This window comes from Stylophora pistillata, chromosome 2 (genome assembly GCF_964205215.1).
Source record: "Stylophora pistillata chromosome 2, jaStyPist1.2, whole genome shotgun sequence".
Taxonomy (NCBI): domain Eukaryota; kingdom Metazoa; phylum Cnidaria; class Anthozoa; order Scleractinia; family Pocilloporidae; genus Stylophora; species Stylophora pistillata.
The window spans coordinates 7759636-7786901 of NC_142520.1; the positions used below are offsets into that span (position 1 = coordinate 7759636).

The 27266-nt window shown below is 37.7% G+C and overlaps 3 protein-coding genes and 1 pseudogene across 4 annotated transcripts in view; 2 read left to right on the top strand and 2 right to left on the bottom strand.

Annotated features, from left to right (window-relative positions):
- The window catches only part of LOC148736918 (uncharacterized), a 700731-nt gene that overhangs the window by 307099 nt on the left and 366366 nt on the right, over nt 1–27266 (bottom strand). The window lies entirely within an intron of this gene.
- Nucleotides 1–27266, top strand: part of LOC148736933 (macrophage mannose receptor 1-like) — a 68172-nt pseudogene that overhangs the window by 10473 nt on the left and 30433 nt on the right.
- Nucleotides 13515–21083, top strand: LOC111345969 (adhesion G protein-coupled receptor D1). The gene is made up of 17 exons (XM_022953257.2): nt 13515–13606; nt 13687–13746; nt 14518–14722; nt 15459–15566; nt 15781–15868; nt 16153–16243; nt 16324–16370; nt 16554–16680; nt 16780–16883; nt 17820–17922; nt 18032–18182; nt 18322–18403; nt 18564–18630; nt 18964–19052; nt 19280–19400; nt 19813–19854; nt 19967–21083. The coding sequence occupies exons 3-17, from the start codon at nt 14719–14721 to the stop codon at nt 20117–20119; spliced, it is 1377 nt and encodes a 458-aa protein (XP_022808992.2). The 5' UTR covers nt 13515–13606; nt 13687–13746; nt 14518–14718; the 3' UTR covers nt 20120–21083.
- On the bottom strand, nt 21315–22947 carry LOC148736934 (dyslexia-associated protein KIAA0319-like protein). Its single transcript, XM_088750780.1, has 4 exons — nt 22904–22947; nt 22462–22552; nt 21653–21717; nt 21315–21526 (listed from the first exon to the last, which is right to left on the bottom strand). Exons 1-4 carry the CDS (start codon nt 22935–22937, stop codon nt 21486–21488), a joined length of 231 nt encoding a protein of 76 aa, XP_088606906.1. The 5' UTR covers nt 22938–22947; the 3' UTR covers nt 21315–21485.

Sequence of the window (27266 nt, forward strand, 5' to 3'; positions counted from 1 at the left end):
ATATTTCAGTTGCATGTGCTGATCTTTGCTATCTGTCTGCGTCTAAAACTAGTCTGTAAATGAAGAAATATAAAAAATGAGAAAAGTCCCGATACTTGACACACGCCTCCCCTCCTTCTACTCCCGCAAGCTTATCCCAGTTCCATGAAGCAGAGTAACCGGAAGACTCCATTTCCCCTGGTATATACATGTGTTACTAGATCGATCCCGCAGGTGAAGTCATTGTGTTACCAATTACAACGCGCTACTTTATTTCTTACATGATGGATCGATGGTGCAAATTATTTCCTTCCGTGCAGGGAGGCTACTCGATATAGTTTTCGGTAAGAGAAGTTATAATTCACAAAAGACAACCACCCACAAACGTGATTCCTGAACTAGTGTCATTAAAAATGTATTTAATCCACCTATTATCCTACACTGCATGACGAAATATTAACTCACATGGCGATTCTAAAATCGTGATTGGTTTTATGAAGTGTCGATCGATTGTTTCTCAGCTGGTAGAAATAGCCTCTAACCTTATCACCACGTTTACGAAGGGAAAAATTGTATTGACCTATGGCAGTAACAAGCGATCCATATTGTTATGTCCGTTATACATTACCTCCCCCAAGAAAACCTTGGGATACGTTGAAAATCTGTTGGATGTGTTTTGTTACCGATACAAGAGCCAACATAAGCACACCGACATCTACCTGTGGCAACCTTTGCATGTCGTAAGCTTGATGAATTGAGGGAAGAGCGGGCCTCAATCCGATAAAATTTTCACAGCCCTGTCAATACACTGTACACTGAGTAAGTACGATCTTAACAACATTTGTTGGTTATGTCATAAAAATTTAAAGCAAGTAGCGGACGGTTAGATGTAGACATTTTGGCATTAATTGGAACATCTTGTAGCCCCCAGTCTTAACAAACATGAAAAACAAAGCTAGAGATATAGTTGGTGGCTTTTATAAAACTCTTTCTCTCTCAAAAAGAGAATAGATCAAACTTTGTCAATATCTTCAAAATAATAAAGATGACTAAAATAGACAGATAAATAAAAGCAAAGGAAGAGACATGTTCAAGGTGGTTTTGCTATGTAGTTTTCAGTTTTGTTAAGAAGGAAAATGATTTGGAAACAGTTAACAATAATGATACAATTATGTGGCTCTAAAATTGAAATAGTTGTTTTAATTTATGATTGCGGTGTCTTAATTGACATTCAGCGCAACACATCAGTCTAAGATGAAGTAATATGTAGGGTCTCAGGAAACACAATAACTAAGTTTCTTACGTTCTAAAGCTGCTGTGACAAGATGTCACCCGAGAAATACACGTTTTCTTTCGCCAAAAAACGAAATTTAAGACCGTCGTTTAAAACTTAGTCGGACTTTTCGCTTCTGAAAAAGAAAAACCTCGTCTGAAAAGGGCTCACTTTATAATTACACTCTAAAAAAAAAAATAAATAATTGAGGGAAACAGGAGATACGATTGGACATCATGGAATTCACACGATGATTACCGTCAGCGATAATCAACTTGTGACGGGTTTGTTTGTAATTTTTCGTTTTTAAATCAGCTCCTGCTTCATTGTCTTTTCATTGTATTGATTTCCGGCCACCATCTTTCTGTGGAAATTAGGGAATTCCATGCTAGTAAAAAAAAAAAAGAGTACAGTTTTCATCTTTCCATCGATCCCACGATAGAAATATGGCGTAGGTCATTGATTTCAGTAGTTTTATATCTCAATGAATTCTCTTTGATAATTTCAAAATTATAACAGATCAGTTTCAAATTTTCCCGTCAAATAATTCCACGATAAAGCTAGGTGTAAAACTGGCGCAGCTGTTCCCACAAATTTGGAGTCTTTATTTACAATTTCATTCCACTCAAATAAGTTTCTTTTGTTTGATTTTGTGTAATGTTGCATCAACAATGACACAAAGAAACATAGGTAAATCACCAGCTTGTCGTGAGAACGAGTGCTAGATTGTGGCGAATAGGATGAAAAAAAAAATTAGAAAAAGAGTAAAACAAATAAACTAATGTTTTGACTGTATAGAAATATGGCCCGTATTAAACGGAAAAAACTTAAACTCGGTCATTAACCAGCGTTGCACAGAGGATGTTATGCGTTGTGTTATATGCTCTGCACGTAATATTCCGCTGCGTACAGATATGGAATGATTTAGACGACTCTGCGCGAGTTCTCAATGATTTTAAATATCAATGTGATATTTGGATCTTGGATTTTCAGAATACTTGTAGGAAATTCAGTTTTATTGTGAAATAACTCGTAATCTTGTCAAGGGACCTTGCAATACCCTAACTAACGCGAGAGGTAAGGAAAGAAATGAAAAGGGAAAGTTTCTGATAAGTATTACAGTCAAACGAACTCAACCGGGGCCACCCAACGTTTTTTAGCCAATCACAAGACAAGTACGGAACAAAAGAATGGGAGTTCGTTCACCAGCGGTCAAATTAAACTGCTCGTTTGACTGGAGTCGATGTGAAGACATGCGAAAGCTTCTAGTTTTTTACGGATAAATAAATATGTTGTTCATTGCGTTTACGGTAAAAGCGAATAAATATTTATCTAATAGCGCCCGGTAATTTTGAAGACTGAACAGCCTCAACGTACTTGAGTAACGAATAATGCTGGGTAAACTAATGAAATCTATTTTTCCAAACACTGTCTGGAATGTCGGGGACAAGAACCTGTATAATTTACCGAGTATTGCTGCCGGGAATTTTGAAGACTGAACGAACTCAACGTAAATAAGTTTACCAAACTACGGCCGAGTAAACTTTTATAACGAATATATTTCGAAATAGGATATGGAGTTTTGAGGAAGAAAGCTTATATAACTTACCGAACTTTAAGGCCGGGAAGTTTAAAGACTGAACGGACTCAGACGTAAAGAACTAAATCACGAACGGGTTAACTTTTCAAATGTATATTTCGAAACACGGTCTGGAATGTCGAGGATGAAAGCTTATATAATTTACCGAATAGTGCGGCTGGGAATTTTGAAGACCAAACGGACTCAATACAATTGCCGAATTGACACGGCCTGAAATTTTGAAGACGAATCGGTTTTACTTAACAATTGGTTCATGCTTTAGCGTGCACTATCGAGTTATGGAGCACGCGGGAAGTTTGGAGAGCACGAAAGAAGCGTAAGAGTTGCCCGAGGCGATAGCCGAGGGCAACTCTAGCTTCTTGAGTGCTCTCCAAACTTCCCACGTGCTCCATAACTCGATAGTGCACAGCTGAAAGCATGAACCAATTGTTTTAGAACATAGCCGGTGGAATTGTGCATCAAATGCGACGCAAAAAACGGACAACAATATCAGTTGAAGTGAATCGTGACGGCGCTGATGCCGAGTCTCCTTTTCCTTTGTTTTTCTCTTTTTCGGCCTCATTTAAGAACTCTAGCCCATGGGAAAAGGTCGAAACATTGTCTTCGTTTTCGGACTAGCTGGCCGAGTTTCTGTTTGTATCCATTATTGTCGCGAAATGTGTTATTTTTCCCCGCACTAGCAATGGCCGCTCGCGCGAAAAAAAAATTTCTGGCGAAGTCGGATTTGCTGACGCTATCAGCGTGCACTATCGGGATTTTGAGCACGCTTACGTATAATGAATTTGATTGCGCGACTCTGCTAGCTATGTTCTAAATCAAATCAGTATATGTTTGAAACACTTCCCGACTTTCAATCTACAACGCAAACGGAATCAACCGCCGATAATACATGTAAAATCTAAATTTCAAATTTTCTTTGTCCCTTGAGATTGGTTTCTAAAATTCCCGGTTAAATTGTAGATACGGCTGTTTTTCTATAATATTTTGAAAAAAAATTCCCGGTCATAATTGAGTAAATATACTTATGATTGCAATTGAGTCCGGTTCGCCTTCGTCATTCAATTCCAGGCAGTCCATAGGAAAATATATTTTATAGACTTAGCCGGCCGTAATTTGATAAATTTGTTTACATTGATCGAGCCCGTTTCGTGTTCAAAATTCGCGGCCGCAATATTCAGTAAATGACATAAGCGCTAGCCTCCGGCATTCCAGGCCGTGTTTCGGAAAATACATTATAGAAAGTGAGTCGGCCGCAATTTGGTAAATTTACCTTTAGTCAGTTTAGTCTTCGAAATTACCGGTCGCCATTCGGTAAATATTTACCGTAATAGAAATTAAAAATATTATGTTTTTTGCTTTAAAAAAAACTATAAGCTTTCGCATACCTTAACATCTGATCCAGTCAAACGAACAGTTAAATTTGACCCTTATTGTGATCGGTCCGCTGATGAACGAACTTCAAGGCAGAAGACTAGGTGACCGATTCCGAGAACACCTTCGAGACGTGGAAAGGAATGACAAGGACACATCGAAACCAGTCGCTAGACATTTTAATTTACCTAATCATTCTAAGCAATATATGGCAATCTGCGGTCTTTCCTTACACTTAGGCAGCACGGAAAGCCGTAAAAATCTTGAACAAAAGCTCATCTTTCAAACCGACAGTCTAAATCCCACAGGGATCAACGAACGCTTTTCATTCCACTAATTTATTCTTGCTTTTCTCGTTGCCATGTTCCCACCAATAACGTAGCTCCATTCTCTGCCTTTAAAAGCACACACAACCCCCAATTCCTCTATTCGCTCCGACGAAGGGCTAACGCTCGAAACGTCTGCTTTTGGAATCGTTACGGTGGCCAATTTATCACTTCAACTTTGTTGATATATCCAAATTATTCAATTTTTTTGTTCTGAACTTGTCTCGTGATTGGCTAAAAAACTTTGGGTGGTCCAGGTTGAGTCTGTTTCACTGTAAATATAACCCGGTGGACTGAGTTGCAAATGGTATTTCCCGTTTGTCACAGTCAAGGAAAGTTAGCAAATTGATTATGCAAAAAAAGGGGGGAAATGGGGGTTTCCCCGGAGAACAGCAAATCTCGCAAGGAATTAAAATTTTTATCCTATTATTTTCACACATTTGTTAACTCATCCTAGAATTTAGCACTTTATCGCCAATTTTGAGCCAAATTAATTTTTTGAGTTTTATCATTCCCGTCCTGTCCCGCACGATTTTTCCGTTCACACTGATTCCGACACTTCTCGTCACACTTAAATGAAAAACGTTCAAGGCCGTCATCCGAGCAGAGTCAATTTACATTAAGCAAGTATCGTTAAAAAATTAGGCATTTCTTCCACTTTTTTATATTTTCATCTTGGTAATGCTATTTTGATTTCAAATTTCCAGTTTTTAGTTAATAAAACAATGCTTTGTAGCTGTCGCAAATAACTTTTGTCGCATTGGTCAATTTTTTAAAAGATAAAAATGTTAGATAGGTTTTGGTGACTCATGTCAAGAAGAAGCGATCGATTGTTATAACGTATATTCCACACTTCCGCTATAAGAAGAGTTAGAAAAGCGTTGAAAGATCAACTGCATACGCATTGCTGCCAATTACGAGCCAATTCGGAGATAACCGAGATCAAGTAAAGACAAACTAATATAAGTATGCGTATCTTGAGCTTGATGATTGGGAGGATGAGTGAAATTTAATCTGGTAAAATGTTCACAGCCCTGTCTATAAGTTGCACGCTGAGTAAGTACATGTTTTATGTTTTGAAGATATAGATAGAAAGTGAATAGTGAATTTAAGTTCTGCTTTGGAAAATAATATACATACAAAATTAATAATGCGATAACCATAGATTGGTCTTTGAACATACTACAATTTTCAACCATATCAAACAGGGAAAAAGTCATGTGGTTTTTATTTAGTTCTTTAATAACAAACAAATTCAATTCAACGAACGTCTCCTCTTAATTTTTATCATGACAAAAAATAGTTTAGATACGATGAAAAATAATTAGCCATAGGAATATCGTTACGATGCGCTTCTAGAGATAAATATGTCATTATAACTCGTAAATGTTGTTTCACGAAGATCCGATCAGCAGCTTTTAGTTGTGATCTCAAGGATCGCAGGAACACAATGGCGAAGTCTCATCTGACAAGATTTTAAGAGTTAGACACTCCTGTCATTTACTCTGCACATAAACGAGCTTGGGTATGAAATTTGTGACCATCTGTTTTTGTTCCTTTTGTGAACGCAAAACACCATTGCCTGCCACTTTGCTCGTCAACTACCGTTCTAGAGCAATGAAAAGATCTTCTTCAGAAAGTTTTTGCTCAAATTTTAATCCGATGTTCAGTCCAGTGGAATGAACCATTTTAAAAAACGTTGAGTGTCAAAACGTCGACATATGTTTTCTATCCTAACAACGCTGTGTTATTTTGAATTAATGTAAAACGATAAGGGACCATATCCTGTTCGTTGTAAAGCCTCAGCTCAAATTCGATGAGCAGAGAAAGAGGGAGGGTGGGTCAAGAGAACAAAATATCTATATTAGTGAAAGGGCAAACCATAATTTACAGCATCCCACCCTTTCAAATGATATTCCATAATATGAGCGTTGGTATCTCCGTTTTCTTTTCTGCAGTTATCCTTAATTTGAAGACGCAAGTTAAAGGAGGTGAGGCGATTTTTATCCGATTTTAATATTTATGTACATATAAAGTCTTTATTCCGTCACAAGATAAAACTACATATCTTATGTTACAATGAATTTGGAGATCTACATACATATTATGAACTAAAAAGTATGTCACTACAATAAATGGAGCTTAGATATCAACCTATTTACAAAGGTGTTGATAAAGCGCTGTGTATTAATATTCGGGCGCGCGCAGCCTTTTTTCCTAAGATTGTGTACATATGTCTTTTGGACAGGAATGATGTCTTTCAGATGGTGGCAATCCGTTGATTTTAGATTCTTCAAAATGTTTCGGTCTTGTTTGTTTAAAAGGTTCTTGATAAAAACTGGAAATGAGATAAAACCGCGTTAATGACATCGATTTAAAAAAATTTGTACAACCGTAAGATCGGACTCAGATGCCCCATACACTGAAAGTGCGTAGCTAAAATTAGCCAAAACAATGGATATAAAAAGATAAAGTTACTCCTAGTAAAACGAAGCTATTACATTGGGGAATATTATTAATTGGAGAGTAGAGTACATTATGATTTTTCTTTCTAACAACCAGCTGTTTACATTTGCAAGGGTTGCAGACCATTCTATTGTCTTAACACCATGTTAAGAACTATCCTACCAAGTCGGCAGACGGGTCACTATTCCTAGTGATAGGCGAAAGATAAGTGGAATCATCGGCATATTTAAAAAGCACAGGGCAACCATTAAAAAAAATCTCGAAATCGTTCAAAAATATATTAAAAAGATACGGTCCGCTTACAGTACCTTGTGTTGTTCCTCTATTCACAGATTTCCACTGTCCTAAAAAATTATAACTAACAACACGTTGTTGTCTTGCATAGAGGAAATTATGATACCAATTGATAATGTACGGATTTAGAGGTAGCTGTTTCAGTTTGGCAGACAAAATAGCATGGTTCACAAAATCGAAAGCCTTACTGAAGTCCATGGTAAAAATTCGCACTGCGCTACAGTCATTACTGTCTAAATACTTGTATGTCTAGTGCTGGATAGCGAGCAAGGCATTTGTGCAACTACCCGCCTGTCTATATGCAAATTGGGTGTGGCTCAGGTTGTTTTCAATGACTGACTGTGCTTGTGTACGATGCACGACCTTCTCGAACAGCCGGGCAATAACGGGAGTAACATTAATACCACGGTAGTCTGAGTCCTCTATAGGCATGTTCACTTTGGGAAGAGGATTAACATTTGCCCTTTTCCAGGAGTCTGGCCATGTATGAGTAGACAGTGACAGATTCCAAACGTGAGTGACGATTGGTGTGAGTAGCTCAGCACAGTCTTTCCAGATCCAGTACGGGAGGTCGTCTGGTCCCGTTGCCGTTTTCTTTACATGAACTAAGGTATTCCAGACACACCGCTCAGATATTTTCGGGGGCTTTACACTGTCCGGGAAATCCATATCACTAGGTCTAACGTAAGTGTCATCATAGCACAGGTTGGCGAAGTAGTCGTTCAGACGAACTAGAGAGTTCTTGTCCAAATTTATCAACGATGACCTGTGACGCTACGATAGTGCGTCCACGCCCTTCCACCACTCACCGCTACCAATGGCAGCCAGTTTTCTTCTGTTCTCGGTTATCAGCTCAGAAATGCGCTTATTAAATAAAGACAGACGGTTCTTGTTGTTTAAAGATATACGGTCCTCAGCATACACTTGGCTAATGAGGACATCCAAATTGGGTCACGCGATGACATGCGTACAGATTTTTGCGGCATAAACTTATTCATCACTGCACGAATCTTTACCTGAAGCACCTCGACCACCTTGTTTATGTCCACCTCATTGAGGACGTCACTCCAGTCCAGCGTAGTGAGTGCCATATAAAATGACTGTTTCCGATGTTCCCTACAGTCCCGCACAAGAATTTTGCGACGCACAGGTTTAAGGTTTAATCCCGCCGGTAAAACAAAGCCTTCATGGTCTGTCTAAATAATCATATGTATGGGATATGCTTGACCGAACAGATCCGCTCGGTTGGTCAAACAGTTATCCAAGAAAGCGTTACCCCGCGTGGGAAAATCAACCACGAAATCCCAGCCAGACAAAGCCTTAAATTCTTGCATATCCAAACAATTTACATCGCCACCACAGACAATAGCCGCTTCTGGGTGTTTGTTCAAAACAAGGTCCACAAAAGATATTATATAATTAATTAAAGTGCACCTACACCCAAAAAAATTTTTTCGCTTAACGAAGTAAGCGTATTTTTTTGAGTATTTCTGCGCAAAAATTTTTTTATTTGCTCAGATCTTCAATTTTCTATGCCCAGTCAAAATACGGAAAATCGGCCGCCATCTTGCCCCACGACCGAGTTTAAAGAGGAATGGCTCTAGTGGGTAATGTGACGTCAAATCGAGAACACGAAAATCTGCATTTCACACATTTTCACTTGTTTGGGAAGGTTGTAGTCGATAATTGTCCGAAAATATGCCGACTAAGTGTGTTGTAGAAGGATGTAGCAACGTGCGAAATTTGCAAGAGAGTATCACGCTTTATACATTCTTCATACAACACACCTAGTCGGCATATTTCGGACAATATGGACGACAATCTTCCCAAACAAGTGAAAATGTGAGAGATGCAGACTTTCGTGTTCTCGATTTGACGTCACATTACCCGCTAGAGCCATTCTTCTTTAAACTCGGTCGTGGGGCAAGATGGCGGCCGATTTTCCGTATTTTGACTGGGCATAGAAAATTGAAGATTTGAGCAAATAAAAAAATTTTTGCGCAGAAATACTCAAAAAAATAAGCTTACTTCGTTAAGCGAAAAAAATTTTTTGGGTGTAGGTGCACTTTAAGTCGAGATCCCGGTAGCTATGCTCGGGAGAATTATACAGGCCGCCAATTAGCATAATGTGATCGGACGGCAACTGCACTGTTAAAGCAATAAACTCATATAAATTGGACCGATAGACATCCAAGACTTTAAGACTGTCTCTCGCATAGACCGCAACACCCCCTGCCCAACCTCTGTCCCACCTGAACACATTGTAATTTGGGATATTCACCAATGTACATGAAATTTGACTTAAAAAAAATAAATACTGTCTGACTCATAAGTCATCAAATGCCTGTTGAAGAAAATATACCAGTCAGTGAATCTTAATTTTCTTTTCAAATTAATTGTTAATCGTTAATTGTTAATCGTTAATTGTTAATAATAATACTAATAATAGCAATAATAATAAAACTTTTATAAAGGCAATTATGACAATCACAAGACTTCAAATAAGAAGCGTTTACTGGCAAATTTAATTTATGTTTTTGTTTACCATTAAGACTGCAATCATTTTCTTTATTATCCTTTTTATTATCACTCTCATTTTTATTACAATTGTCATCATATTTTTAAGAATGCCCACACGTTTATTTTAAAAACTCTTGGTACATGTTTTCGGAGAGCGGAAAAAAAATGGGACGACAACAGAAGCACCTGCCGAGACAAAAGAGGGGACTTGGTTTCCATCGAAACCAGGAAAGAATGGAATTTCATTAATGACTAGATTCAAAAGCGAAGTACTACACACAAATATAATGAATGGCACATTGGTTTGCAAAATAAGTCTGGAAATTGGACCTGGGTAAGTGGAAGACCGCTGACTATATGCAAATGGGGAGAACATGACCTAAGTGGTGATGGAGATGTCACTGTTATACTCAAGCAGTCTGATAAAAAGAAACTGGGCGTATTTAATGATCTCTCTCCCTGTCTTAAAAAGGCCTATATTTGTGACATTCCTGAGGGTAAGAGAAACCTACTCTCATTTATAGAGACTAAACTAAAATGCCGAAAAGCGCTTTGGCGTAAGAAAACATTGTCATTTGGTGAACTTACGCTACCTTACCGAAGTTTTAAAGCTAATAGTCAGGATAAGTTTACGCGTACTGTTGTATGGATGAAAATATGGTTGACAATATCAACCAAAGTTTACTCAATGCACATTTCTAACTCTTAAGCTCATGAGCAGAGGAAAGACAACAGGTGGATTAGGGACAGCTTTTGTACCTACCATACATGAGCAGTTATGAAAACTCTCAACTATCGGTTATTTTCTTGCCATCAATGTTTTGTTACGATTTAACAAAATGATGGTCAAATAAAAAAAAAAACATTGCAAAGATATTGTCACTCCAATATATCGTCTGCCATAAACTAACGTGTAATGAACAGTATTGTGACGTTCGTTATCATTAATAATAATAATAATTTAATATTTATATTGCGCAAATCAACATGTGGATATGATCAAATGCGCATCACAACACTTTTCGGGAGACTTTCGCCGGACTGCATCAGCAGTTTACAAACAATCCAAGGAAACTTATTTGAAGATGCGCCCTCCCCCCCAATTCCCAGTAAACAGGCCAGACCACATCACAGTAATCACGTGAGTGGGTTCTTTAACGTCCCCTGCCTAACCAAATTAACTAATTACTAGATCCAGGAGACGGGACCTACGGTTTATTCGTCCTTATCCGAGAAGACCAGAATGTCTATCCATTTCTTGATATTATAGAAAGGTAGCGCATTCTCCTCAGTTATTTTAAGACCTGGAGTGTTGGTCCGGCCGGGGCTCGAACCATCGACCTCGACCTCCCGCACCCCAGTCTAGCGCTCTAACCAATTGAACTAACCGGGAGGCTTAATCAGAAGAATTTCTGATCTAAGTTTACAAAGACACATGTAAATTTATCTTTTACAAAACAAAAACATGCTGCTTTCAAATTCTCTTCAGGTATTCCAATTTTGGTTATCTATTTGATTATCTTTTTTAATTGAATGATGCAGGTGTGGATGCCAGCGCAATGCAAAATTTTCAAAGGAGAGAAATAACTGGCCATAATGCGCCTCAGTTAAGCGAATTCTGCGGACACCTCGATCAACTCAGCACGAATTATATGAGCGAGAAGCTAGTAAGAGTCACCAAATTTCTAGAACGTCCCAGAAGAGAGTGACTCTTGGTTAATAAAAAAAAAACTCCTAAGGCAGAGTTGATAAAAAACTTGATGTTATCTCTACCAGAATATCAACCATTTCTGGTGCGAGACTGAATTGGTTGTTTTACCACATTGAATGATTTCTTTATTTAAAGGCAATGTGTAGAACAGGCCAATTTGTCCTCTTCTTTGAATTAACTACCTTATTTTCTTTCTCATTTGTAACATTTTTGCACCGTTACCAGCTGCTATTGTAGAGGACCTTTCACAAGGCTACTACCACGACTACCATAGCATACCCTGCACACTTGAATATGGCAATAGGAGTTGGGTGCAGAATTGCGACTTCACTGATCATACTTGCCAACTGAAGTGTATCATAATGAGTTGTGAGAGTAGGCAAAATCACATTTCCCCCAGGTTTTGCGGGAAAAATGTAGTCAGACGTACAGCTCATTAGTAGATTTCCCACGCACGAGATTACTGTGTGAAGGATGTCCTCCCCTGGGGTGGGATGGGTGGTTCACAGGACCCCCGTTGATACCAGTGTTTACTACACTAAAGGGGCTATCCTGTATAAATAGAAGATGTCTACTCTACTCTACTCTAGATTACTGTACTGAGGTCAAACATAGCCGAAGTTGCTGTTATCGGATATGCAACATTACAAATTGTAATATGACCAGCGGCGAACAGACATTTGTTACTAGACAAACCTGCTGTCGCATTGGTACGAATTGTGGACCTGAATGTAATAGGATAAGTTGCACACTAAAATGCCAACAAAGGAAAACTCGTGAGTACAACAACATATTTAATACTTGGGAAATATGTATCACATTCAGCTAACTATTATTGGTATCGTTGCAGAGCCGGTAATTTATCCGAAATTGTCATCATTGCTATTATTCCTTACTTTCTAAAAAAACTGTCCAATTATTTGAGATGTGCTTCAAACGCTGTGAGGTGAAGTGAGGTTCAGGCGCACTTCCGATAGCAAAGGTTGCGCTGAGTTAAGCAAGCTGATGAAAAGGAATTCCACAGGGGTGCTATCCTCCAGCAATTTAAAAAAATGGCACTGGCCTATTTCAACTTTTTATTTTTGTGTCATATACTCACCGTTTGGTACACCTGTGCATATTTATTATATTCTAGCCTTTTTACAGTGTGTGTTATACAAAGTTGTGATGTCTAATCCGACGACAAGTTTTCATGGACTAAACCAAGCAAGCGACACATACATACATACATACATACATACGTACATACACACGTACATACGTACGTACGTACGTACATACATACATACGTTACTTGACCACTCCCCATAGGGGCTTTTCAACCCACCCCAGAGGAGGACATCCGCCACACAGTAATCTCGTGCGTGGTAAATTAACGTCTCCTACCCCTAACCCTGCAGGAGACGGGGCCTACGGTTTATTCCTCCTTATCCGAGAAGACTAGAATATCTATCCATTTTTTGATTATAGAAAGGTAGCAGTTCTCCTCACTTATTTTAAGACCATGAGTATCGGTCCGGCCGGGGCTCGAACCCTCGACCTCCCGCACAACACAATTCGGCGCTCTAACCAATTGAGCTAACCGGTAGGCGGTTATTTGCCAGATTATTTGCCCTGCAACTCCGATTTTATGTATCATGTGTTAAACAACAATGTCCCAGAAATGACCTAAATAAGAACAGACAGTATCAAGAAACATTGTCGGAGTGAATAGGAAATACATAAATAATGATATTGATATAAAGTTATGAGTACGATTTGTATCCGAACAGTCTTAAGTGATGCTGTACTATATGTACTCATAGGTATATTTGCTCCTTTATATCTGTTATTTGTTTGTGTGTGTTTTTTATTTGTTTTTTGTTTGTTTCTGTTTTTGTTTTTGTTGCTCTTTTGTCGCTGTTTTATTGCTATTTGGTTTTTTGTTTCGTCGCTTTTTTTTAATTTAGTTGTTTTGTTGATAATTTTATTTTGTTCCTTATTTATCAAAATCAGAGACATCATCATCAACTTCGCCACCGCCATCGTTGCCGCCACCATCGCCGTCGCGAAAATTTCAGAAGCTGGTTTGTACTCTACTTAACAATAGCCCTTGTAGAGGTCATTATCAGGTCGATAATCGTAGCTTCTATTTCCTTTATCTTAGAAAAATGAAACCCTTATCAAGCTAAACAGGATAGATATCAGCAATAGCAGCTCTTTACAGGTACTTCATTTCAGTAATGACTTTCCATAAGCACGCAAGATACACCGTGCATATACAGAGCCTATTGAAAACGTTTTGTGTAGGATGAAGCAGCAATTACCATCGACTGAGTCTTTTATAGAGAAATCTTAGCCTATTTGATTGTCAACGAGAAAATTTCCGATCGAAAGCCAGTCTGACTACTTTGTACTTTTTACTTTGTTTTAATTTCTTTATTCATCTATTTTTTTTTTCTAATCCTCCTTGTACCAAGAATTAGAAATACTTTTGGGACATATCAACACTTCAAAACAATATTTTCCGTTCTAATGAAGAGTCCCAAAGCCTTAGTTGCAGTCAGAAAACTCAGATTTGTTTTCAGTCATTATTCATGTTGTGTTTGGGAATAAAGTATCGTCAACTCAAAAACTAATTACGTTGCTCCAAAAAGGTACTTGCTCATTGTTTTTCAAAACAACTATTATTTTGCAAATTTTGTTTTTAATTTTTGAGCTCGTCTTTCTCAATCGGGATGAAAAGGAAAAAACGATCTTGACCGCTTTGAAACCTCGCGGCCAAACTGGAGGGGAACTTTTCACCGACAATAAAGTCAGCCAAAACCATCTCGTTGGACTATCTAATTCTTTTTCATAAGAGCCCGCGCTGAAATGTAGCTGCGTTATAAATACACTGCGACTCGAATACTCATGAGAGAATCAGGATTTTTTTTAATCACACTAATGAAAAATAGTCAGCATCTTACCTCAACAGAAATGAATTATTTCATTACAGGAGGCTAGGAGGGCTTTTGAACTCTTCGTCACCGGTATTGAGAACATTACCAAATCTGTTGAGAGCCTTTCTGGCACAGAGACGAAGACACTCAGAAGATCCACTTTTGGGGTGGCAGTCGCGTTTGAGGAATTTGCTCTAAATTATAGCAAGCTTCACACGATTGGAAGAAAGTCCGCAGTGGTTATCGACAGCCATAGGATGGGTGGGTCTGAATACTCTAATCATGTCTTTAATCATCCCTTAGTTGTTTAACTACCGACTAGGTGACTAACTGATCTAGCTGCCTTGATGCTGTAATGAACTATTCCACTGACTCAGGATTATTGCCGGATCAATAGATCAATCTGTTTCTTCCTTTAACTTTTTGCGTTTACCACTAATGGAGGAAGAGGATGATTATTTCCATCGACTGCAATCCTCAGACATACTAAAACCGCTTGTTGCCGATGTCTTTATGATCTTCGATCAGCGGATTGTACCTGGAAGGAGATGGAACAAAGAAAAGCCTTTACATCATTATAATAAATTGAGGGTATCACATGCTTTCAGTCCAGCACGAAATGCATTTCTTAAAGATAGATAGATAGTTTATTACCGAAAAAATAAAAATACTTTGCAGCCATAGGCTGAATTGCATACTTTTCACAATTATTTATATGAGACTATATATGAGACTATATAAAACTACAAAATTTACAAAAAATTCCAAGACCTAAACTAATTACAATTATACAGCAATGGAATAAAACGAAGTCGATACTAAGGCCCTAGATTAGCCCTAATAATAGATAATGCGCGCCTTTGGACCCTTTTGATGTCATCACTAAGATTCGCGGGTAACTCATGATGGAATATTTGCGCGCTGTATTCCAAAACAGGACGTCTTGTTGTACAATAGAAATTAAAAACTTTTTGTTGCTACGTGTTTTATCCGTCAGGACTGAGAAGTCAAAACCTCTATCGTCAAAATGCAAGTGACTTCTATTTTAGAGAACAAGAATGGAAAGCAAGCATCAAGGTCCCTTCTGCCAATTTTGCGAACAACGGTTTGTATTCACAGCAGTGGCAGTTCTAATGTGTAAATGCATTGCCCTTCTTTTGTTCCAAATTCTATTACCTATTGAAATACATCTCCATATACATTGTAGTTTGCTTTTTTGGTTTACACAATCTTATTTGACTCAGTTATCCGCAGTATTTGTAATTCAAATTATCCTTCTTTGAAGCTTATCAATTTTTTTCCTTTCTTTCCCGTTTTAGTGTCTATGTTTGTTGGGATTGTTTACAAGGATCTCCATGATTTACTAATTGTAGATCAACCCATCGGGATGAAAACGAGCAATAAAAGGTGGAGTTACTTCTCAAAGTTTTATGAGACCTAATATACCTCTCATCCAAAACAAATAACAAAGAAAGAAAGAGAAAAAAAAAGGCATCGAAGTCAACCAACAAGGACCTACAAATTTTCAAAACCCTACTTGGTTATTCCCCTGTGAGTCAATGATAATTTCCGCGTCTAAAATATTAATGTGAAAGGTGGTAAAGGCAACTAGTTTGCCATACCCCAAACAATTGTCATCCTCAAAATTTTTTTAATCCGTATCATGTTTTAATTCTATTTGCTCATGATAGATACTTAGGCTCCAGGATAATGGCCGTGACTATGGATCCAAAACCAAACAAACTGAAAGAGAATGTCATCTTAAAGTTCAGCAACCTGAGGGTAAGATCAACATCATAATAATATGGTCACTTCTTTTACGCAGTGTTTCAATATTTTGAAGAGATTGTATCCATTTTTAGGTCGATGGAGAAAAGAAATGCATGTTCTGGAGTGGCTTCAGTGAAGGGTAAAAAGCGGAATTACAGATCATGTATTTGTTTATTTTTATTACAGGTTATATTTTTTCAGTTTTATTTGTTGTTTTATGTCTTTATTCATTTGAATGCTTTTTTGTTTCTTCTCCATTTTTTTTATTATTTTTTTTTGTGTGTGCATAGTTTTGGGTGTCAATAACTTTTTACTTTTCTAGCTCAGACGGATTTTCAGACAGTGGATGCCAAGTGGTTACATCGAAAAGCAACTCAGAAGAAACAGTTTGCAGCTGCAATCATTTGACTCATTTCGCTGTCCTAGTTGACTACAACGGTATCCCAGGGGTAATGAATTCATTTTTACCTTACCATGAGTATTGATAATCAATTCCGTTCAGTTAATTAACATTTTTCTAATATCTCGTGGTGTCGTTTGTGATACAGCTCACCAAAGGGGACGAAACTAATCTGGAGTTTATCACCTACGTGGGATTAAGCCTTTCCATTATTGGAATACTTTTAACAATTATGCTATATTCCTTCCTCACGTAAGTACTATAGACAAAAGCTAAAATACATTAGAACATAGCTAGCAGAGTCGCGCAATCGAATTCGTTATACGTGAGAGTGCTCAAAATCCCGATAGTGCACGCTGATAGCGTCAGCAAATCCGACTTCGCGAGAAATTTTTGTTTTCGCGCGAGCGCCAATTGTTAGCGACGGGAAAAATAATACATTTCGCGACAATAATGGATACAAACAGAAATTGGGCCTACTAGTCCGAAAACGAAGAGAATGTTTCGATATTTTCCCCTGGGCTAGAGTTCTTAAATGAGTCAGAAAAATAGAGAAACAAAGGAAAAGGAGACTTGGCATCAGCGCCGTCACGACTCGCTTCAACTGATATTGTTGTCCGTTTTTTGCGTCGGATTCCACCGGCTATGTTTGCACAATTCCACCGGCTATGTTCTAAAACAATTGGTTCAGGCTTTCAGCTGTGCACTATCGAGTTATGGAGCACGTGGGAAGTTTGGAGAGCACTCAAGAAGCTAGAGTTGCCCTCGGCTATCGCCTCGGGCAACTCTTACGCTTCTTTCGTGCTCTCCAAACTTCCCGCGTGCCCCATAACTCGATAGTGCACGCTAAAGCATGAACCAATTGTTAATTAGCCTTGACAAGACTTTGAAGACTTTGTAATTAAATCAGACTAGTTCGTGAGAAACTAATACTAGATAGAAATTTATAATAATAGCAATAATAATAATAATAATAAAACTAAAAAATAATCATAGAAATTAAGATAATAAGTGATTATGATAAAATAGATTGGAAGAAGAATTAAATCTATCTGGGCGCCAGCGATGAAAACACCTAAACTGGTACAACATGAAATGAGAAGGATACGCTATTATTTTTCTGTTCTGTTTAATTTTTTTTTTTTGTTTGTTTCCTTTGTGCGTTTGTTTGTTTAACTATTTTATCAGAGATATCCGTCAGCCTCTATCTCAAATACGATTGAGTCTTTCTGTGTCCCTTGGAGCTGGACAAGGGATCTTTCTCGCGGGTGTTAACGCCACAGAAAATACGGTGAGTGATCTCTCCATTCATTCATAGTATTAAAGTATTCTGGGGGCGTAAGACAATTTTCAGAAAGCAGCGTGAAAAACATTCAAGAACTTTGCTTTCTCCCTCACAGGCTTCCTGTGTTACGGCTGCAGCTCTCATGCAGTATTTCCTGATGGCTGCTTTCTGTTGGATGCTGGTCGAGGGAATTTATCTTTACCTGTTTGTTGTTAAAGTTTATAACATCAGCGAAAAGATGCTCATGTATCACATCATGTCATGGGGTATTTTCAATTTATTTGTTGTCAGTTATTTATATATAAAGATGAAACAATATTTAGTTATTGATACCTCTTTTAAATCACTTCTGATCTGACTAAAACTTAATTCGGATTAGACTGACTCCCTCCTTCTTATGTTTAGGTTTGCCCATCATAATGGTAGGAATTTCACTATGCATCACCGCTGGAAAAGATGGAATAGGAAGCTATATCAGTGATAAATAGTAAGAACAACATTCAGTGCTGGTATCTTCTCCTTCTCTATCTTCTTTGTCTCTTTTTCTCTTTCGCTGTTACTTATTTTTCTTTTGCTGTGGGTGGTTTTGGGGGTTATTTTCTCACAAATACATGTTTGTGTTTTTTGCTTTTCTCTTCCCTTTCAAGTTGCTGGCTCTCCTCAACTAACAACCTGATCTGGATATTCGTCGCATTTGTGGCGTTTATGGAAGCTGTAAGTCGATGATCAATTGGTGCATCATAGCTATTTTTTAAACCAGTATTGACTACTGCTAGAGATATTTTTTGTTTTTCTCATGCTCCGAACAAAAACAAAGAACAGCTTTGTGTTTTCGACTACCAGGCTCCAAATGTGCAACATACTGTGACACTTGTCTTTTAATGAAGAAGTAGGGAATGGTCTAATAGACCTTTTGGTTTTTTTTACCTCAATAAGAGAGCATCAAAGCACGTAACGCGAACAGCTGAGCTTCAGGTCTCGTGCAAGACTCATACTTCTAATTTTTCTTCTATCCACAACACACTTAACATTACTTGTTTGTTTCAGCTCAACATTTTTATACTCGTCCGAGTCATAAAGGAGGTGAGCAAACTAACGCAACCAACAGGAGAAGACAACCATACTCAGCAAATACAGTAAGATCTAAAATCCGAATTTGATTTATTATTTCAATGAATCAGGGGAAACCAGATGAAAAAGAAATTAATCAAAATAAGAACAAATTGCTTGATAATCTAGTTCTTAGGTATTTTCCTAAATTCTCCTCTACATGATCTAAAATAATTTCAACTTGAAATTTACTTCATGTGAAGGAAACGAACGTGTTTTAATCCACAAATTATATACCGTCATATTTCTTCAGGCTTTGCATTAAAACGTGCGTGGTGATGATTCCACTGCTGGGTATCACGTGGGTATTTGGTCTTTTGTTACCATTGCACAAAGCTTTTTCCTACATTTTCACCATCTTCAACTCTACTCAGGTGAGCTTTAAAGAAAAATTTGGAAAATCTAGTAGTCCGTACGTATACTTCAGTACTAAAGCTACTGCGACATTCTCGTATTGGTCAGGCGACATTTCCGATCAAAAAATAACTTATTCAACTTGAGAGAATTTCTTACTTCTTTCGTGAGATCTGGGACATGCCTTGATTTTTTTATGATTTATTTGCTGAATTAAACAGAATTAAATCTTAATGCAAAATCAAATCTTGATGCAAAATCAAATCTTGATGCAAAATTAAATCTTGATGCAAAATCAAATCTTGATGCAAACTCAAATCTTGATGCAAAATCAAATCTTGATGCAAAATCAAATCTTGATGCAAAATCAAATCTTGATGCAAAATCAAATCTTGATGCAAAATCAAATCTTAATGCAATTTTCTGTTTTAGGGTTTCCTGATTTTCGTCTTTCACTGTGTGCGAGACAGCCAGGTAAGATGGACATTACACTAAGAGTGCACCTAAAGCAAATTTCGAAGTTTGCAGACATTAACAAAGATTTTAGTGCTTAGTGACTCATACTTTGTGCCATGTTCATTTACAGATTAGAGAGCGATTGAAAAGAAAGATGAACACCATTTTTCCATTTACAGACAATGGAAGGTCTGCAAAGAAGAATTCACAAGTTAATCCAAGTGATGTCGGCAATGCTTGGGCAGTTGAATTGCAGTCGTTTCATGATAAGCCTGAGCACTAAAACATTCCCCTTTTTTTAGTTGCTCAGTTCAGCCTATATAGTATCGTAATGTCAGTATATTCTGGTCGTTCTAACTCGACACATTAGTCAGTGTTATAATTCTTTGGAATAAGTCATTGAAGTAGTGCAAGTGGTTGTTGATATTAAGGAGCGCGGTGAATAGGGTACGTTCTTGGGTGTCAGCTACGCTGAGCCACGTTTGTTCGACAGGTTTCCTGGTTGAACCGCTTCGTGGTACCTGAAACTGCCTCTTGAAAATTTTTCGTGTAGAGAGGACGTCTGACACGTCTGGAGAAGCATCCGAGCAAAATGCATGTAGTCATACTCATAGACAATCAAATAATAAAGCTTTTTTTTTCAAACATATTTATTAAATAACTATACTACATCGGAATATTAACCCAAACTAGTTTGCAGTTACAATGTTGTTCCAGTTCTGATCATTTTGGCTGCATATTACTTTGTGTGCACAGAGTTGAATAATTTCAATGTTTCACAAACTTTCGCAAAAGAAAAATCTATAAAAGCTACGTGAAACTTAAGGGATATTTTAAGTTCCGCCGGCTTTAGAAAGCAAGCTCGATACTTTTTTATCTCTTATGATTTGAATTTAACTTTAAAGGGAACTAGAGTACTGGGGTAAGAATGTAGGGCCTAATATGACTTTTCCGTAGAACACGTAAGAGAGCTTTGTCGACATAAAATTTGTTATAACTAATACGAGCTATGTCAACGATGAAATAAAAAGCAATCTAAGAAAGACGAGGCAATTGAACCGGAACACGATGCTGAAATTTCGTAATCCTGAAGGCCATGTTTTCCTGCACAAACAAAATCGTGTCAAACGTGCGCTATTTGCCTAGAAAACAGCTTTTTGTTATTTCCATTTACAGAGGTCTCGATTCACAAGTTAAAGCAGAATGCGAAACGTGAAAAAAATTAAACTTTACGCGTATCACCAACATTTGTTGTGTATGAACTTTTCTTCTCACCAGGCCCGTACTTCAAGAATGCAGTAATGCAATATCACACCAGGTTCTCTAGTCTCCTCTCACTCAATCCATCAACCTCACGTCCCAAGTCGCCGCTCTCAAAGACCAGCGGCTGCATGCATACCAAAGGATATACGATCTAAGTCGGAAGTTGAAGACCGATGCCATTACAGTTTGAGTTCAACATCCATTTTTCTTGACTAGGGCTTCTCAATTCGCCGCCTGCTTAACGTTTTGAAGTCTTTCCTGGAATATTAGTTGATGTAAAGTATAAAATATCCAATTGTGAATGTTATAGACGGTTGGCGCGTAAACAGACTCAAAGGTCTGGCTACGAGTATAAGGTCGTTGTCATAGCTTAGAGCCTGCCTTGCTTAGTATCTCGGCATTGGGGTTCTGTATCGTGTCTGTGTGGCTAACAAAACAAAACGTTTAGTAAGAAATAGAAAAAGAGAAGTTTGATGAGCAGAAATGTTAAAATGAAGTACGATTAGTCACGATTAAGGCAAGAGGTGATTTTTTTTTTAGCGAGACAACTTACGTTTGGGAAGCATTTCATCATCTTCGTCATCGTCCAGCATTCTTCTTTGTTTGCGAAGTTTTTGTCTGCAAAGGTAATCATGACAGCAAAACACTTTTGAAGCATAAAAAACAAACTTTTGGGGCCGTATTTATTTATAAATATTGTATATTTATAAAGACACCAGGAATCACATCAATTGGTTTTTTTACCACAATATCGACGTGGTCTGTACTCTTATCGACAACGGATAATTGACCAATCAGATTGCGACATTACTGCCAATTGTGGTAAAAATCTTGTTGACAATAGTTTTCGAGCAAGGCGCGGTAGATTTTCTACAGTTATTGTAAAAATCCCACAACAGTGTTTTCATTACTTCCATCAAGCCACAGCATATTCTATTCCACTAACAAGAGATGAATATTGGTTGCACACTTTTTAACGAACTATCCTGATGATATTTCGAAGTTATTTACCTCTAAATCTTTTATTTGTACAAAGTTTTCTATCGATATTATTATCAGTATCAGTGTGATGCATATGTATACTATAGCTGTAGTACATCGTTGGGCTCAGGATTCTTATTGATAATAGACAGCTTTTTGCATCTGAAGGGACTTCCCTGAGCGCTATAAATCAATAAAGGTTCTTCCTCTTCCTCCTCTTCTTCTTCTTCTTCTTCTTCTTCTTCCTCTTCTTCTTCTTCTTCTTCTTCTTCTTCTTCTTCTTCTTCTTCCTCTTCTTCTTCTTCTTCTTCTTCTTCTTCTTCTTCTTCTTCTATTGTTTTATCCAGGTCTTAAGAGCGCAGGTGCTAATTATTATCTCACCTTTTTGTGCAGATACACACAGCCCATATTACACCACCGATTCCGGCCACAAAAGCTAAGGAAGCGGCTATAATGTACACTATCATCCAATCTAAGGACAAAAACGTAGTCAACGATCCAAATGAGCGCTTATTATCGCTAGCTGCAAAAGGTTATGAATTTTCTTTTACGATATGGAGTTAAATGATGGTGCAAAATGGGCCTGGAGAGTCCTTTATCAAAAGGCAGATGATTATCAAAGGAGTTTCCGCTGTGGGTGAAGCAAACGATCTGAGGTAACGGGAGGCCTCAAAGGATAAATGGCAAGAAGCTTGCAGTTTAATTACGAATCGCAAGTCTCTTAAAACGGAAAAACTGCAAAAGTTGTTATTTCCTCGGTTTATAGCTTCGTCTTTTAACTTAAGGCTTTATAAAAACCACGAAGCGGACGAGAGGAGCTAACCTTTTTCTTTTTGACCGGACGATGCTTTATTCATATATGCCGACTTCACGTTCGCCCCTTATGATCCGGGCTCAGCACTTGTCTGGCATAAGACACCGCCAAGACATTGCACAGCGAAACGCTTTCCATTCAATAATTAAGCGATATCACACGAGGGACGAGCACAGCATCGACCAATACACCGGTGGATATCATGTGCGTTACCCAGAGCTGTGAAGTTACTGACTTTAGTTCCCGGTCTAAGTTTGATATCATTGGATATTCTGCTGTCCAACATGCACGTGGCAGATGAAGAGGCCAGCTCTGTAGTTGTAGAATCTTCTGGTGAAGAAGCAACTCCTGATAAATCTGGGGAAGTGATTGCATCAGTTGTTCATGGTCTTTCCTCATTTTGATCAATATAACGTCATAAACCAAAATAACAACGACAACACTAAAAACAAAAGACAGAGGCAGATCGCAGTCAGCCAGCTTGACCAAAGAAGCTTCAATTTATTGATAAAATATTCATTATATAGGCAATATATTTTCCCCATAATTTCTCCTACACGGGAACAAAACAAGCAATCCACTGTGGACGAGATATGCACATCTTACCCGCCCGGTAAGCCAGCCTTTTGAACTTTCTCATCGAAATGTTGTTTTTTGCTAAGCTATATTAAAAAAGGTTCTAAGTAGGTGTAATTACACATTTAATGACCTCTTCACATTCTTTTGTATTTATAGAAATTAACATCCGATTGTATCCCGAGGACAATCACAGAGAAACCAAAGAAAAACTTCCCTGGGTAGTTAATAAGTCTGTAATATATTCTCTTACGTATTGTCGGCAGAGAAATCTGAAATTCACGTTTTCACTTTTATTCAATTAATTATTATTTTTACCTGTTTCCTCTTTAGGCTCCCCTTTCATTACCATCGCGGAGATCAGAGGCGACCTCTTAGAGGCCTTTACCGAGACTGGGATACAGAAATCCTTCCTGGAACATGACACAGAATAGCATTTCTTCTCCACCATATAAGCTATGTCGCACTTCTTACTGTCGCAACATTTTCCATACATTTAGCCATAGTGTCCACGTCTTTGACAACGATGACGTTGTTTTTGTGAGTTCCACCCGGAAGATCTTTGTAATTTGTAATGTTGCTGTGTTTGCATTTGAGGTATTTGGGCTCTGGCGGGATAGCTGGTGCTTTACTTGATTCTAGTGGAGAAAAATTCAATTAAACACGTTATCAATCACAAACTTAAACAACTAGCAGCAGAATTCCGAACCACGACAGACATCCATGGATCATAAAAACCGAGAACGCCGATGTGAAGAGAAATGCCCCGACCAAGAGATTAGCACCTTTTGCTACCGACGAACTCCCAGTAGCACATTCAATTTTTTTTGTTTTAACAGTTCTTGCGTCAGGTCGAAAATTGAACAAATTAACCTACCTTTTGTTATCCGAAGTTTTCATTGGTCTCACATAAGAAAGCTGAGGATTGTAATCTGTTGGGGGAGCTTTTGAATGTTCACAGAGTTCTATACTTTTACAAGCTACAGAGTAGCAGGTCTCGCCGAGCATAAATGCCACATGTCACTTTTCTTAAGTTTCGCGTGAGTTTCAGACCAATTCCTGACGAACCCTAGGGTGGCCGCTTAATAGGGGTTGGACTGTAGTTTTAATGCATCCGAGATATTGAAGAAAGATGACAAGTGCCACTCCTACTAAGAGCTGTTTTCCGACCGAAAAATAGCTGCCCGTTATTTTTGCCATTTTTTATAAAAGAGATCAGTTTCAGGCGTTCTAGAATCATCCTTTATTTTCTGCGCCGCAAGCTTCAGCAAATTTTCGGCGGGCAAAGTGCCTAAAAGAAGAACAATCCAAAGGACACATTTCTCAAAATTTGTCGAGGGCGCGTTCCTCGAAGTATTCTTGTGTTTTTGTTTCTGCTTGTACGAGGGAGTGATAATTATATACAGTTGTTTCGGAAAAATACGGGTCAAAGGGAGAGATGACCCGGAAGGTTTTGTAGGTAATTTTTAGATCCTGGTCTCTTGACCTCAGTATTTCATGAAAATGTGAGAGAATTTCACCTTAAGGACAAAACATTACGTATGACGAACTTACTTTGTCCACAGAAATGACTTTTTATTCGATTCTAAACTGCATGAAAAGCGAAAAAACAACAACAACAACAATAACAACGAAAAAAACAACTGACCCTAATGAAAGACGAAAGTGATGTAAACTCAACGAAATAAATTTCCCAATAGATTCAAAACTCTGTAATCCGATTTGGAACTTCCAGACCCGTTACACGAGGTATTATCGATCCCCTTTAAAGCGGCAGGTGAAACTCATGTCTGGTCTTTTCAGTATAAATGATTAAATAACATCTTGTTTACAAATACCAAATTAATCAAAATAGGGTTAATTGAGTCAGAAATGTGTTCCTCCTGCTCAATTTATAAAAAAGACATACCAACTCTTTTATGACTGCTCCTATGCGCGAGCCTTTTGTTTTGTAATTGGGGGTTTAATTTATCGGAGTGGAAACCTGAACTTATGTCTAAAATAAGTTATAATTGGTATTTTAAATAGAAATGACCTCTCAAATTTTTTGATAAAGCTTGGTAAACTGTGTATATGGGAGTGTAGAAGAAACAAGTCAATTCTAAAGTTTGAACTATTTCTACTCAAAGTGGAAACTGTTAAGGAGAGTGGAAGACTTATTGCCTTAAGAAATACGAAGCTTCAAGATCTTAGGAAAAGATGAAAACTATTATTACAAACATTTTGTTGTCATGATGCGCGGAGAAAACATTAGTAAATGGCTCATTTCAAATCTGGATTGCCTATCTTTATTATCAATTGACCCATGCTTTAAAATCTAATTGAGATATCTCCACTGTATCTGTTATGTATTGTGCTGTCTATCTCTCAAGAATAGGTATCACAAGTTTAATAATAGTTGTAATAAGGATAGCATCGTAAATAATGTAAGCATTGTTAGTATTTTAATTACTATAAGTGATCTGAGTAGTATTAGTAATGTACTGTTGTATGTAATTGATAATAGTAATAATAATAACAATGGTAAAATCATTATAATTATTTCTGTTTTCATTTTCATCATTTTGTAGGGTGCCCCGTTATATCTTTTAAAAACTCTTGGTACACATTTGGGGAGACGTCGAGTTGGGGTTTGGAATGGGGTTAGGACTGGAATATAGCCGCCTGCCAAAGCCTAGGAGGAGACCTAGTTTCCATCCAAAGCAAAGAAGAATTGACTTTCATCAATGACGAGTTGCAAAGGCGAAACACTAACAGTCTTACGAATGGATGGAGCATTGGATTGATAAAAAAAGGCTGGGAATTGGACCTTGGTGAATGGAAGACCTCTGAATATTTCTAAATGGGGAAAAGAGGAGCCAAGTGCCGACGGTAATGTGACTTACATTTACCACCGATCGAGAAATGGCGAACGTAAAGGCAAACGGTTTGTAATTGATGATTGCAGTGAAGATTTGCATTGCGATTATTTTTGTGAAATTCCCAGGGGTAAGATAGACTTACCACTTTAATAATGTTTTTTTTTTCTTTTTTATCTTAATATATTTTAATAGTTAGTAAACTAAAAGGCACAAGAAGCACTTAGGGGTAACTAAAAAATTATCATGCAAGCGTTTGTCAAACTTGCCACTTAAGTTATAACCCTTTGACAGGCATGACCAAGTTTATATTTGCATAGATAAATTACATTTGAGACAATTTAATGAATGTTCTCACGATATACATCTCCAAGGTTTACCCTTGTGAGCAGAGGAAAGGTAACAGATGGTTTAGTTACAGTTTGTGTACTTACAATCACTCTTACGAGTAACAGCAGTTAGGAAAACTCTCATTTATCGGTTATTTTCATGTTGCTTATTTTTTTTTTTTGTTTCGACTAAACAAAATACAATATAGCCTCTATGAAGCAGACAACCTCGGGACCTTCTCCAGCGTCCGTTTAAAAAGGGATGACCACTGAATAGAGTTTTGTAAAAATTACGCAACGTATGTAAACGATTAACATCCTACGGTTACTCTGATTAAGTTCCATATTGCTGACAAAGCTATCCAGAGTTCAAGTTCACTAACTTTCGTTACCAAATTTAATTTGTTGGCAATAATGCAGAAAGATGACGGTAAAACAGTCACGACAATACGCGAGGACGTAATTACATACATTACATTGTCAATTCATTCCAGTGTTCACTTAATATAGATTTTTAACAATAGAAATTAGCAAAATACAATTCGTTTAAGAGGCCGCATCCGCTTAATAGAGGTGTGTACTGAAAAGGTATTCGTTACAAAGGGAAGA